The sequence below is a fragment of the Narcine bancroftii genome, chromosome 8 (assembly GCF_036971445.1).
Source record: "Narcine bancroftii isolate sNarBan1 chromosome 8, sNarBan1.hap1, whole genome shotgun sequence".
In the NCBI taxonomy this organism is placed as follows: Eukaryota; Metazoa; Chordata; class Chondrichthyes; order Torpediniformes; family Narcinidae; genus Narcine; species Narcine bancroftii.
In genome coordinates, this window is record NC_091476.1 from 133568609 (window position 1) to 133581973 (window position 13365).

At 39.1% G+C, this 13365-nt stretch overlaps 1 protein-coding gene across 4 annotated transcripts in view; it reads left to right on the plus strand.

The window, feature by feature from the left end:
• Nucleotides 1–13365, plus strand: part of LOC138741195 (golgin subfamily B member 1-like) — a 98614-nt gene that overhangs the window by 42509 nt on the left and 42740 nt on the right. For all 4 annotated transcript variants that reach the window (XR_011343378.1, XM_069894911.1, XM_069894910.1 and 1 more), the window contains 7 exons: nt 322–408; nt 1216–1337; nt 3954–4080; nt 7791–7913; nt 10594–10695; nt 10976–11062; nt 12183–12250. Coding sequence is in view for 3 of the 4 variants with exons in the window: in XM_069894911.1 (XP_069751012.1) it covers nt 322–408; nt 1216–1337; nt 3954–4080; nt 7791–7913; nt 10594–10695; nt 10976–11062; nt 12183–12250 (716 nt within the window). In the remaining variant the exon portion in view is untranslated. The remainder of the gene's footprint in view (nt 1–321; nt 409–1215; nt 1338–3953; nt 4081–7790; nt 7914–10593; nt 10696–10975; nt 11063–12182; nt 12251–13365) is intronic.

Below are 13365 nucleotides of genomic sequence, written 5' to 3' on the forward strand. Positions count from 1 at the left end.
ATCAGTTTCCACTCATCATCTATGAGGCTTTCTTGACACTCGCCTCTCGTATCAAATGTGGGTTCATCATTCCACCCCTTACCTGGTTCCACATCTCTCCTACCAGACTCTGCCCTGACACTTGTATATGCTGGTTAACTTCTACACTCCCATTCCTACTGTGGATTTTGACCAGACATGTTGACAAATTTTCACTTGTACCAATGTATCTTGACCTACTGAGTTGTTCTACCTTTTTTTTGCTTCACCTTCCAGCATATGCAATCTCTTGTCGGATAGATGTTAGATTATTCATTAATTGCATTTGATTTTCCATTATAGGTATATAACTTGACCACTATGGAGTACATACTCATTGAATATGCCTGTGGATCGGCCTTTTTAGGAAATACCTGTAATTTAATTCAGGTATGGACATTTATTCTGTGCTGTAAGTGGCATGGTCTAGACTTTAAATCCTTTGGCTAGAAATTAAACAAGCTAAAATTTGATTTTCTTTGATGTCAAACTTTACCTGGAACCCCATTTTAGTAGCCTGCCAGAGGGAGGTGCCAATCACATAGGAGGAGGAATGGATAAAACTGGTGACAAAAAAAAATGCTGTTTCTTTGCAAACAGATTTGAATTTTGGATTGAACAGTAATTCAGAGAGTGAAGCAAAACTCCTCTACTATTTAAATTTCAACTTGATATTGGGGCACTTGGATTCACCCGTCAGGCCCCATATCTCCTTATGTGCTTCATATAATTTTTGTTTACTATTTCTGCAGTGAAAAGTTCTGGTGTTTGTGATGCAATTTAAGGTGTCAAATTAATACATACTGTTCTAAATTAGATTGCTGGATAACACTGGGGAATGGAGGTGTTTCCACAATAAATTACTATTTAATTTGTTAATTATGTTATTGGATTATTTGGCAAGATTTATTTCAATGAGTTGGGTCCTATGTTCATTTTATTTCTCATTTTTACTTATGACCATTTAGAAATAAAATGCTCAGTTTACTTGGCAAGGCAATAAGATAGTTGGAATTGCTGCTTTGATAAATAGTTTTAGTAAATTATGAGATAAACCTAAATTTTAAATCAGCATTCAAGAAGGTATGGTAAATAAAATATTGGAGGTTAAACTATGTTGCTTTCTTTTGATAAAGAATATGATACGAACTTGAAGGCTAGGCATGAGTTATTTCCAAATTTTATTGATGCTCTTAGGACCTTTTAGAGGCTGAGCAACACTTCAAGAAAATTATTGAAGAATTTCAAGATGAAGATTCTAGTCACTTCAACTGTCTCTCATTTTATGGTTTAAGCCGGGTTCACCTCAGATGGAACAGGTACATGCTTTTATCATGTAAAATAATCATTTTGTTGAGTTGAAGCTGATTGTTTCTAAATTTAAATTTGAATGTCCAGCACAGTTGCAGGCCCATTCGGCCCATGAACCTGAGGCATTTCCCCCCCCCCATACACCAATTAACCTGCACTCCTCTACGTTTGTTGAAGGGTGGAGGAAACCCGTACAGGTCATGGGGAGAACATACAAACAGTCAGCTTCAGATTTGAACCCGGATTGCTGGCATTGTAAAAGTATTGTGCTAACTAATTCATTTATCTATTTTATCTTTGGCTACCCTTGTTATGCTATGGATATATTCAAGTTTTGACTGCGAATGCAAGCAAATTTTAAAATTTGGGTCTTGTAGTTTTCATTTCCAAATATGTCATAAAAGATATTCATAGCTCTTGGTGATTAACACATAGTAACACTGGTTTTCTGATGGTATTTGAATATCATATTATTGAATATTATTATTGATGTTGATTTTTCTTTGAATATATTTATTTTAATTCTGCAAAGTAAATTTCCTGATCAACGACATGCTCAAAAGTTCCTTTGTAATGGAAACCTCATAATTGGGTATTGGGTAATTAGGTAAGCATAGAATTTATGAAATGTATAACAAAGACATTGTTTATGTATTTCCAAATGCATAGTCAAATCTAGGGTGTTTTGAACTGTTAATAGGAATCCCTGTTAATCATACTATCTTTGCACCTGAAGAATGGACAATCTGGTCAGTCCAGACCAAAAATAAAGGTTTCATTTTCTTTCCATGTAACCTTAATTGGAGAAGTTTCACTCCCAGTGAAAGCAGGCATCAGTGATTAAATTCACTATTATGTCCGGTGCGCCCTCTTAATCTGCATTTGGCTCTGGAAATGCTTGATTATGATCTGACGGCTGCATACTATATACTTGGGTGTCCCAAACAACCAATGATTGGCACCTTTCAGTCGTTCCAATGCACTTGCTGCGTACTCCTCCTAATCCATTAGCTTGCATATTCTTCCAGCATCTAAATCCTCTCCAAGACTAATGTGCCCAGCACATTCATGCAACTGCTGGCACAAGTCATATTATCTGCATACCTGACACCTTCCTCATCAACAATCATTTAGCTCAACTGCACTGCGCTGGATGGGTCACGTCTCCAGAATGGAGGACCATCGCCTTCCCAAGATCGTATTATATGGCGAGCTCTCCACTGGCCACCGTGACAGAGGTGCACCAAAGAAAAGGTACAAGGACTGCCTAAAGAAATCTCTTGGTGCCTGCCACATTGACCACCGCCAGTGGGCTGATAACGCCTCAAACCGTGCATCTTGGCGCCTCACAGTTTGGCGGGCAGCAGCCTCCTTTGAAGAAGACCGCAGAGCCCACCTCACTGACAAAAGGCAAAGGAGGAAAAACCCAACACCCAACCCCAACCAACCAATTTTCCCTTGCAACCGCTGCAATCGTGTCTGCCTGTCCCGCATCGGACTGGTCAGCCACAAACGAGCCTGCAGCTGACGTGGACTTTTTACCCCCTCCATAAATCTTCGTCCGCGAAGCCAAGCCAAAGAAAAGAAAAAAAGAGATATATTTGTGAATCCTAGACAGTTCTTATCAGCCAGAAATTTGGATCTGCTAATCAAGTGCACATTGCTGTGATTCAGTGGACTGGGTACACTCAGCAATAGCCAAAAGGTAAATCTGGAACCCGCTGTAAAATCTGAAGCCTCTGTCATGTTTCTCACTCATTGGAAAACAGCTGAGATCACAGAACTGTGGAATCAAGTTGACTTCATTGGTAGAAGAACTCATGATTTTTAATTAATCTTTACAACAACATCCTGACCATTCTGAGCTTCATTATGACAAGAAATTGCAGGGAGGCTAGAAAAAACGACACTTGCTGCTTGAAAATGTGTAATGTCTTTAATTCCTCTTTTTAATCTTTGGGCATTGGAGAGTCAAGATGGAGGAAAAATACCCAAGAAAGCATTGAGCACTTGTGTGTGGTGTGCAGAATGTGGAAAGAGATTACGACATCTCAAGAAATCCACCATCTTTTTGAGTATCAGTAAATTCTTCTGGGCCTGAACTCTTGAGTCTGAACCCACAAAGACCTCATCAGCCACCTCAAAATTCACACAACAGCAAGAAGCAAGTGGTCCTCAATTTCTTCAGACTACCCAAGAGGAACATTTATTGAACCTTGTGTAAAATCAACTGCTCGAGCACCCACAATGTGAAGCTTGTTTCTGCTTCAATCTCAGAAGTCCAATTTATTCCAAATCTCAGCTGTTTTCCAATGAGTGGGAAACGTGACAGAGGCTTCAGATTTTACAGCGGGTTCCAGATTTACCTTTTGGCTATTGCTGAGTGTACCCAGTCCACTGAATCACAGCAATTTGCACGTGATTAGCAGATCCAAATTTCTGCCTGATTCATCTGTTTGGTTCTTCATTGTCAGGTATCAACAAAAAGCTTACCAAAATGTAGCTTTCGTTGATTTTAGGATGATATAGAAATATGAGATGTAGTCTGGTGTTATTAGTTTTGTTATATAAAAATAATAAGGATGTTTCTACTTTGTCAATTTAAAGTTGCATTTTATTTGCAGATACAAAGAAGCAAGGTCGTCTATAGAGAAGTCATTGAAGCTGGTTGAAAATAATTTAGTTCCAAGCTTTCAGACTTGGCCAGGAACAGATACAATAATTGAAGAAACCAGAGATGGTGTTCTGAAAGTAAGGGATGACAATGCGGGCTTGTCAAGCTCCTCGATCATTTGTTCTGAAACTATCCTGAGTCTCTAAGCTGTTGAATGAGTACATTCAATAAGTGAACAATTCAGACGCATTCCTTTCTTAAAATGACTTGTAAATGCTGAATGAAATTGAATTTTTAAATGTTCCTAGTAATAGGATGCACAAAGTGTTCCTGTATGTAAACTGAGGTGAGAAAAAATTTTCTAGATAATGGATAATTTGAGGAGAATTACTGAGAAAAGTACAAAGTTGGAATGATATTTAATATATTTGGGGTGGTTACATTGTTCACCAATGTTTACACAGGCGACACAAAGAAATTCCTAAAATATTTAAATGGTTAGAATTTCTGGGAAACTACTTTTGATATACTGGTTTACAAAGCATCTCTGAAATAAAACAACTTATGCTCTCTTGTTGATCTACGATTCTGAAGCAGAAAATTTCCTTTGGAAAAAAAAGTATCTGGGAGAGTGAGATGTTAATTCAGCTAGGCATGATATCAATAAAAATGAACATTTATATTTGGCCTTCTGGGGAATTAAAATGGAATTGAATTGTTTTGTCACATGTATTGAAATATAGTACAAAGCTTTGTTTTGCATGCTATTTAAGCATCCAACTCATGCATCAGTTAGTGCAATAACAAATAAAACAATGGTATAGGAAGTAACAGTATTCGCATAGTGCAACTTATGGAGAAATATATAAAAACATAGTGCAGGGATCAGAAAAAATATCATAAAAATATATGCAAGTGCTTTTTTTTTGCCAGTCAGATTCTTTCAAGAGACTGAGAACAGTAGGAAAGAAACTGAATCTAGAGTTATTGTTCAAAGTCGAGTTCCTGGAAGGTAATATTTGCTATAAGCATGGAGGTGGAAGAAACGGGTGTTTGCAGATCAGTATAAAGGAGCTAATGGAATATTCACAATAAAAGTAGGTTGTACCTAGTCACTTTAGACTTATGTTTGTATTGATAGGCACCTAATCCTTCTCGTGCCAAGGGAGAACCTGGCTAGTGATCAGAACCCCAAGGACCCTGAGACCAATTATAATGACCTGCTTATTTCCAAGAATAGCCACTTCAATTTTCTTTTTGGGATTTCAAATACTTTTGGCCAGAATTTTGTGAACAGAGGAGAATTCAGATGATTAGGAAAGTTAATAAACTGAAGCTGTTTAAGCATCTAGTATTCTAGTTGCATGTAATTCAAGACCCTATGGTTAAGAATTATGACTAGATTTCTCTTCAATAGACTACTACAGAATGGGCGTGCTTGAGCAGGACTCGAAAATTATCAGTTGCTCAGGCCTACTTTGTGGCACAAATTCCTTGATCAAGATTAATTGACTCCTGTCCATAGACTGTTTACTCAAGCTACATTTGAAATAAATAAGGCCAAAGAATACTGACTTTGGCATCAAGAAGAATGAAGTGATAGGTGATTCTGGAAGAAGACTAAAAATGAGAGTAACGTTAGCCTCTTACAATAGAATAATGAGTGCAATATTCCAAAGTTCAGTACCAGGATTGTTACTGTTAACAATTGAATGATTTGGAATCAAAACTATTATCTTGTGTTTGATACAAATTAGATGGGTGAAACAAATAATTCTGAGAATTATTTTTTCTTTTAGGAAGACATTCATAAACTTGAAACTGCAAATAACTGGTGAATAAAGTTCAATGCTGAAAAATGCAAATAATTTATATGAAGATTAGATCATTTTAATTGCAATTGAGAGTTTAAAGAGAGTAGATAAAATAATCTGAGCATATAAATGTACCAGTCACTTAAAAGTTATAGAGCTATAATACATGGAAACTAGGTACAATACTTTTGTTTATTTGCAGAGGCATGGAATTGAAAGGTTAGGGAAATATGCTTTATTGTACCTCAGCTGGAATATTTAGTACAGTAAATGTGATTCTTTATAGAAAGGACATAGACACTGGAGTGGATGCAGAGAATATTTACTAGAATTATAATAGAAATGCAAAGATATACATATCAGGAAAGGGTCTCTGAGCAATAGGCCATGAATTACATTGGAGAGATCTTTAAAATAATGAAATGTTTTAATAGTGTGATTGCAAAGATTTTTTTCCACTATTGGGTGAGAGCATGACTACCCATTATCAATATGTGATGATGCTCACTGAGAAATGCTGGAAGGAAATGTAGTGAATATGGATCTTTACAGAATAAGTCCATTTAAAGGGCAAAATGGACAAGCAGATGAGTGAGAATGCAATGGAGGGCTTTACTCCTCATTTTAATGGAGGAGGCTTGAATTGGGTATGAGCTAGTATGGATGGGCCAAATTGTCAGCATGTGCTAATTTCCCATGTAAAGCCAAAAATGAGATATAGAATTTTTTTGATTCTATTGAGCCATAAAAAGGAGTACCCAGATTGAAAAAAAATCACTCACTCACCATTATTGGCTAAAATTGACATAGGTCATAAAGTCATGACTTGTGCTTGACTTGGATTAAAGTGAGGGAGAGTTGCGCAGGTTGTCAGCCTCACTCTCTAGCCCTGGCCTATCTGGACCCAGTGGCAAATATAGTCGAAATGGTTGGAGACACATCAGGATGCAGTGGATAGCCAGCAGTGTTGTGCATGTGTCTCACTGCCCTCTTAGGGCTCCACGATGCATTGCTGAGAATTCCCTTTCTGCTTGTTGAATCAGTGATGTTTCTTCCACACAGTTCACCGAATCCATGCTTCACACACTAGCGAGACAAGCTCTGAGTGTTGAGGGTCCATGGCAGTTCTTGCGGCGTGCTCGCAAGCCTCCCTACCCATTGTTGGGCATCCTCATCTGCAGCTGTTGGGAGATATCTCTTCTTCCGCCTGCTCTGCCGTTGAGATGATCACCTACTGGTGTAGTAATGACACCACCCCCTCACTTGTTTTCGCCCGCTAGCTGAAGCGGTTTCCAGGTTGTGGCACAAGGAGCCAACAACTGAAAGATTTAGGAGATGAGTGAGGTCCAGTGATGCCTACCACTTTCATAAATCAATTCATTGAATACACAGACAGTTTCCTGAAGCAACCATTGTTAATTATTGGGATTACTGTCTTTTCAGAATAAATACATTTCCATTAATTGGAATAAGGCAGCAATACAAGCTTGTTTATCTCATCACACCCTCTTGTCCCAGGATTGACCTTTGAGACATTATCAGTGAGCCAAATTGAAAAAGGGACAAAATGGGTATCAACAACTCTCACAATTAATGCTGTTAAGGACTGTCAATCACTGGTTGAATCACTGGTTGGGCCATAACCAGATTTCACCCCAGAGTCTGTTACTTCACTGAACTACTACATGTCATAACCAGCAACAAACCCTCCAATAATAAGGATGGTCTGATGGCATCATTGATGTCTGAATTCCTTCATTGACTCTAGAGTATGAGTTGACTAGAACAAATCAAATTGGCATATGTCGGGGGATAAAAGTAGTTTTCTTTCTAAGAATAAATGTGTTGAATTAAATGTTTCCTACAGGAAGTAATTCTCAGCTAGTGTCTATGTGTCTAATTAAAAAGGAATGTACATTGAAGTGTCCTGAGCAGAAATTTCTTCTGTGACAAGATAATTGTTCTTTATAACCTCCAGTATGACTTCATTTTGACTTGTGTGCCAAATTATTTTGTTGTATTTTATAACTTAGGACCTATTGAACTCGCTTCTTAAAGACTGTTTGTGTCCACCAAGGCCTGATGCTGTTTGCCATTATCGATTCTGTTCTACCCATATCAAACGTGACATTTATAGGTCTGATCCTGACTTCAAGGTGGGATAATTTGATTTGTTCACTGGCATGTGTATCAGCTAAATTTATATTCATTTGAATTGTCATAATGTTACATTTGCAGAGTAGGTGGGGACGGAAATATCTGACCGGGTGAGGCCAAGGTTGCCATGGGATTAAGTAGTTGTAGTCATCTAATCAATGGGTGAATGGGGGCAGTTAGAGAAAAATATGGACCAAGTGAAGATGACATTTCGGGCCTGAGCCTTTCTTCAAGGAATAAGCAGAATGAGCAAAAAACAATGACCTGTCCATCTCTCGCAACATTCTCTCTTTCTTCGATCTCTCTCTGGCTCCATCTTGGGAGACGAACTCTCGACAGACATTTCTACAAACCTGCCAACTCCCACAGCTACCTCGACTACACCTCTTTACACTATGTCCCCTGTATGGACTCCATTCCATTCTCTCAATTCCTCCATCTCCATTGCATCTGCACCCAGGACGAGGACTTCCATGCCAGATGATCAGAGATATGCTCCTTCAAATAATGTGGCTTTCCCTCTACCACCATCACTTGGCCCTCACCTCATATACTTCAATACCCGCACATTGCCCTGGCCCCCTCCGCCCCCATGTACAACAAGGACAGGAATCCTCTTGTTCTCACCTACCACCCCACCAGCCTCCACATCCAGCATATCTTTCTTTGTCTTTTCCACCACAAACTATGTGATTGCACCACTAGACACATTCCATTCTCCTCTGCCTTCTGCAGGGACCAGTCCCTCCTTAACTCCCTTGTCCACTCTACCCTCCCCACCAATCATCCCCTTGGTACCTACCCCATGACCACAGGAGATGCTTCACTTGCACCCACACCTCCCCCTCGTCACCATTTTGGGCCTCAAACAGTCCTTGCAGGGGTCACTTACTGCATCTTTTGCCCCCATTGTGGTCTCCTCACCATCAGAGATACTGGGCGCGGACTGGGAAATCGCTTTGTTGAGCACCTTGGCAAAAGCATGGATCTCCCAGTGGCCACCCACTTCAATTCTTCATCCCATTCCCTTGCTGACATATCTGTTCATGGTCTCATGCACTGCCAGACTGAGACCACCTGCAAATTGGAGAAACACCAGCTCATCTTTCAATTGGGCATCCTCCAACAAGATAGCGTAGATATAATACATCTCCAATTATCCAAAATCTTCATTTATCTGAAATTGTTTTGGACCTGGAAGAGATGTCTGTTTGCCTCCGAAAAATTTTGGATAAATGAGGATATCTGAAACAATGAAAAATCCTAAGTTATCCTAATTTTTAAAATCCAAACTGAACTCGTGTTCAAAACAAAAGTTCACCTAACATGAAATTAGAATGATGATTATCCTTGATTTACGTAACTCCTTCCCCTCTCTCTTTCCATTTCTTCTTTATGTACTGCTATCGACTTTTCTCTCCAGTTCTCCCTCTCAAACTGCGTGCCACTCTCTCAGAAGAATCCCTTGTTCTGGCGTTATCAAGGAGAGCAACCTTCCAGGCAGGAGTGGGAGCTTGAACTCTTGGGAAACTCAGTGGAGAGGTGTTGGTGATTGTCAGCAGCATTTGGGGGTAGGGGGAGGTGTACGCACAGGAGAAGACGGGGTCTGTGTCGGGTTCCAACATCGAGAATCAGGACGCGAAGCTGGAATAGCCCCTGCTAGAACAAGTCGACAGGGGGACAGAAGCCTGCCGACTCACCAGTGTGCGTTCCACTGGCCCAGGAACCCTTCCCAATAATTCGTGGAAGCAGTGGGTACATGTTGGGGTTTGGCGGCGGCGGTTGAGAGGTCTTGGTGATCGTTGGGGACATGGGGATTGGTGGCGGCCAGCATTTTTTTGGTGAGAATTAAACATTAGTTTAATGCTTATAAAGCGTTACCTTGTTTGTTGTTTAAACATTGATACAAGTAATTTTCTGTTGATACTGGGCTATTTTAAAAAAAATGGCCAATTATCCAAAAAAATTCAGTAATCTGTAATAGAGGACCAACACCGGTCCCGACCATTTTGGATAATTGGAGTTGTACTGACTTCTCTTTCGTTTAAAACCCCCATTACCTTCCCCTGCTTTGTATCTCTTTTCTTTTTCCCTGTCTCCTTTTGTACAAACATGATCAATTCTCACCTCTCCCCTTAAATCCAAGTAACATCTTTTGTTGGTCTGGATTCCTCCCCCAGCCAGATCCTCTGAATTCTGAGACTTCCTGCTTTTGGCTCATTCTGCTTCTTCCTTGAAGAAGGGCTCAGGCCAAAAACTCAGCTGATCTTTCATTGTCTCCTATGGTTGCTGAAAGACCAACTGAGTTCCACTGGCATTTTGGTATGTTTTTTTACCTAGTTGAGAGGAAGAATTTTGAGAGTCATGGTAAATGAATGGTTGAATGGGACTAGCTGGATTGCTCTTGTATAAATGTTTCCAAGTTGATGGGCCAAATGTGTTGTAATCATCTGCAGAAGGGTAACTGTTATATGGGGCCACAAAAGTCAATGCCATATATTTTGGGAACTGCTCTTTGGACAATGCTTACTTTATAGACCTCCATTTTCTGTTTTCACCTCAAATTGATCTGCTGAGTATTTCCAGCATATTTTGTTTTTATTTTTTCTTATAGTTCATATACTATGAACTATGTAGTTTCATAGGACAAAATTAAAGATGCACTTTCTGTTTCCACAGGGATTTGTCAGAGTTCACTGCAGCTGTGATTGCCATATTGAATATCATTTGTATTGCTGGAAACGCTGCAAAATTAAAGAGTTTCAAGATAAAATAGAAAAAGTTAGTATTATATTGTCTCTTGTAATGTTTTTCTGTTTGAAAGCAATTTCTGAAGGACTCGAATGCAAAACATAGTTTTGCATATAATCAAATTACTTTTTTGGAAAAGATACTGGACTGAGACCAATGGTTAGAAAGGGGCTGAGAATCTGTGGGTCCAACCAAACTACAGGTCTGTGGATTTATCATTGATTAAAGATGTTCTTAATTCCTGCTTGGAGTCATGATAAAAGTAAACCTATTTCACTTTTAAAATTGAACTTATTTGGAAATGTTTCAGGATATTCTGGGTTTAGATTGCCTTACACCTGACTGCATGGGAATAATCTGGAAGGTTGATATTTTTCAAGACTCACGGCAAAAGACGGTGAGTTTGTTTGGATAAATATTTGCATGTGTTAGTGTAAAATAGGGTTTGAAATGTTGTATTTCCATCATACCTGCAGTGGGATGATGGGAATTTTGATTGTCAGGGATGAGGTTTAGTAGTTTAGTGAGTGAAATAAGAATTGAAGACCCACTACAAATCCGGATAAAGTTAATTTCAGTAATTATGTACAAAGGGAAGTAAAATCATAGATCATTACAAAAATTCAACTGAGACTCCATGGAAAAATTCTTGCTTATTTGAGTCCATTTGCAAAAGAAATCTGCCTTCCTTATTGATCCATATTCACTGTGTTTTGTACTTGATTCTGAACTACCTACTGAAATCACCCAGCAGTTCACTTATTTTGAGGGCAACTTGGGATGGTGAACTTGCATGACTACTCTTTAAAAGAAAATTCCTTATCATTATTTTGTGAAGGTCAAATTTATTGCCAGAATACATACATGACATCACATACAACCCTGAGATTCCTTTTTCCTCTGGGTGTAGCAGAATTACCATGAATTGGTAGTGCAAAACTAAACTGTACACAGCGTGAACATGTAAGCAAATAAAAGAACTGTAAACAGATGACAAATATAAACAAACTGCAATACAGGGAAAGCAAAAAAAATCAATAAAGTGCACAAGTATGAGTCCTTAAATGAGTCCCTGATTGAATTTGTTGTGAGGAGTCTGATGATAAAAGGGTAGCAGCTGTTCCTGAACCTGCTGACGTGAGTCTTGTGGCACCTAGACCTCTTTAATGATGGCAGCAGTGAGAACAGAGCGTGTGCTGGATGGTGTGGGTCTTTGTTGATTGCTGCTGCTCTCTGGCAGTAGCATTCCCTGTAGATGCTCTCATTTGTAGGGAGGGTTTTGCCTGCAATGTTCTGGGCTCTACCTTTTGGAGGGCTTTGTGCTCAGGGGTATTGGTGTCACTTTGTGCAAAGTGGACACTTTATTAAATTTCCTCTCAATCTTAATTTAGCAATGGGTATTATTATCAAGTCCCATCTCTCTTTGTTCAGTCTCTGATTTTTCAGTTTCATGGATCAGCAAAAGTGTTTTAGACTTTATGCCTATTATTAATCTTTACATACTCCTACTTCTGCAGATTGAGAGTTCCAAATCAAAAGAGAGTAAAGGAGGTAGGAGCACAGCAACCAAACAATCTGGTAACATGTAAGTTTAGTTATTGACTTGTTTTATTTGTTTCATAAATGTTTAAATTCACAACAAAATGTATAAATGAAACAAATGTATGAATAGTAGGAAGAAAAATGGGGGAATATGGTCAAGATATCTGCACGTGTGCCTGATCTTCTCCCTACGTCATGGTTGTGCAGCTGTAATGTGTTGTTTTAACACTTGTACTCTGTGCCCCATCTGTTGAAAGCAAGTGTGCCATATGACTTCTTCACCACCTTGTCCACACTTTCAGTGTACTTGTGCTTCCAGGTGTCTCTGTTCTGTTACATTCCCCGGGGACCTGCGTATGTCCTGCCTTGGTTTAACTTCCCAAAATGTATCATTGCCTTTGAATCTAGCTGTGCTGCGAATGTTGTGCAAAGTGTATTGGAGCTGTTATTCTCATTGCAAGGCTGGAGTAATTGTTTCCTTGTGGTTTACATCCCCTCGCTGAATAATTCTGCTTTTGCAATCCAGCTTCGCCCTCTAATACAGTTAGAAATTCTGTACTTTGCTTGTTGAACTGGACTTGTGCATGGCTGAACTTTGTAGAGAAATAGTGGAAAAATGCTGGCTTAATGCAATGATTCAAGATTATTTTCTTGCCATTTAGTAGAACAGAAAATGTAATATAGTTATGTAATCTTTTATCTGAAATTGTGAAAACCAAAAAAACAAACATTTTTTATTGCATGTGCAGTATATTTTCAGGTGTTAAGCTGAGTTTGAGCCAGTTTTAGTTTGAAATCTTACTGTATGTTTTAAAAATACAAGGATTGTCCTCCAGCAGAATTTTAGCCATCATGGTTAAAGGGTATTTGACAGAGGGAGTGGCTCGGGAAGAGAGCGGCAGCATGGCTTGGGCTGGTGAGTGAGGAGAGAAAGGCAGCGCGACTTGAGTGGGGAGAGAGTGGTCTATCTCACTTTGTTTACCACCCCCATCCAATGTCGCTGTGGACCACCCCCACAGCAATTACTTAAAAGTACTGCTGTTTTAATATTATTTCGTTGTCCAAAAAATTCTGAAAATGTCTGGTCCCAAGGATTTCGGATAAAAGATTAAACATCTGTATTACACAAAATTTCCTTTAATCTACCAAAAGGCAGAC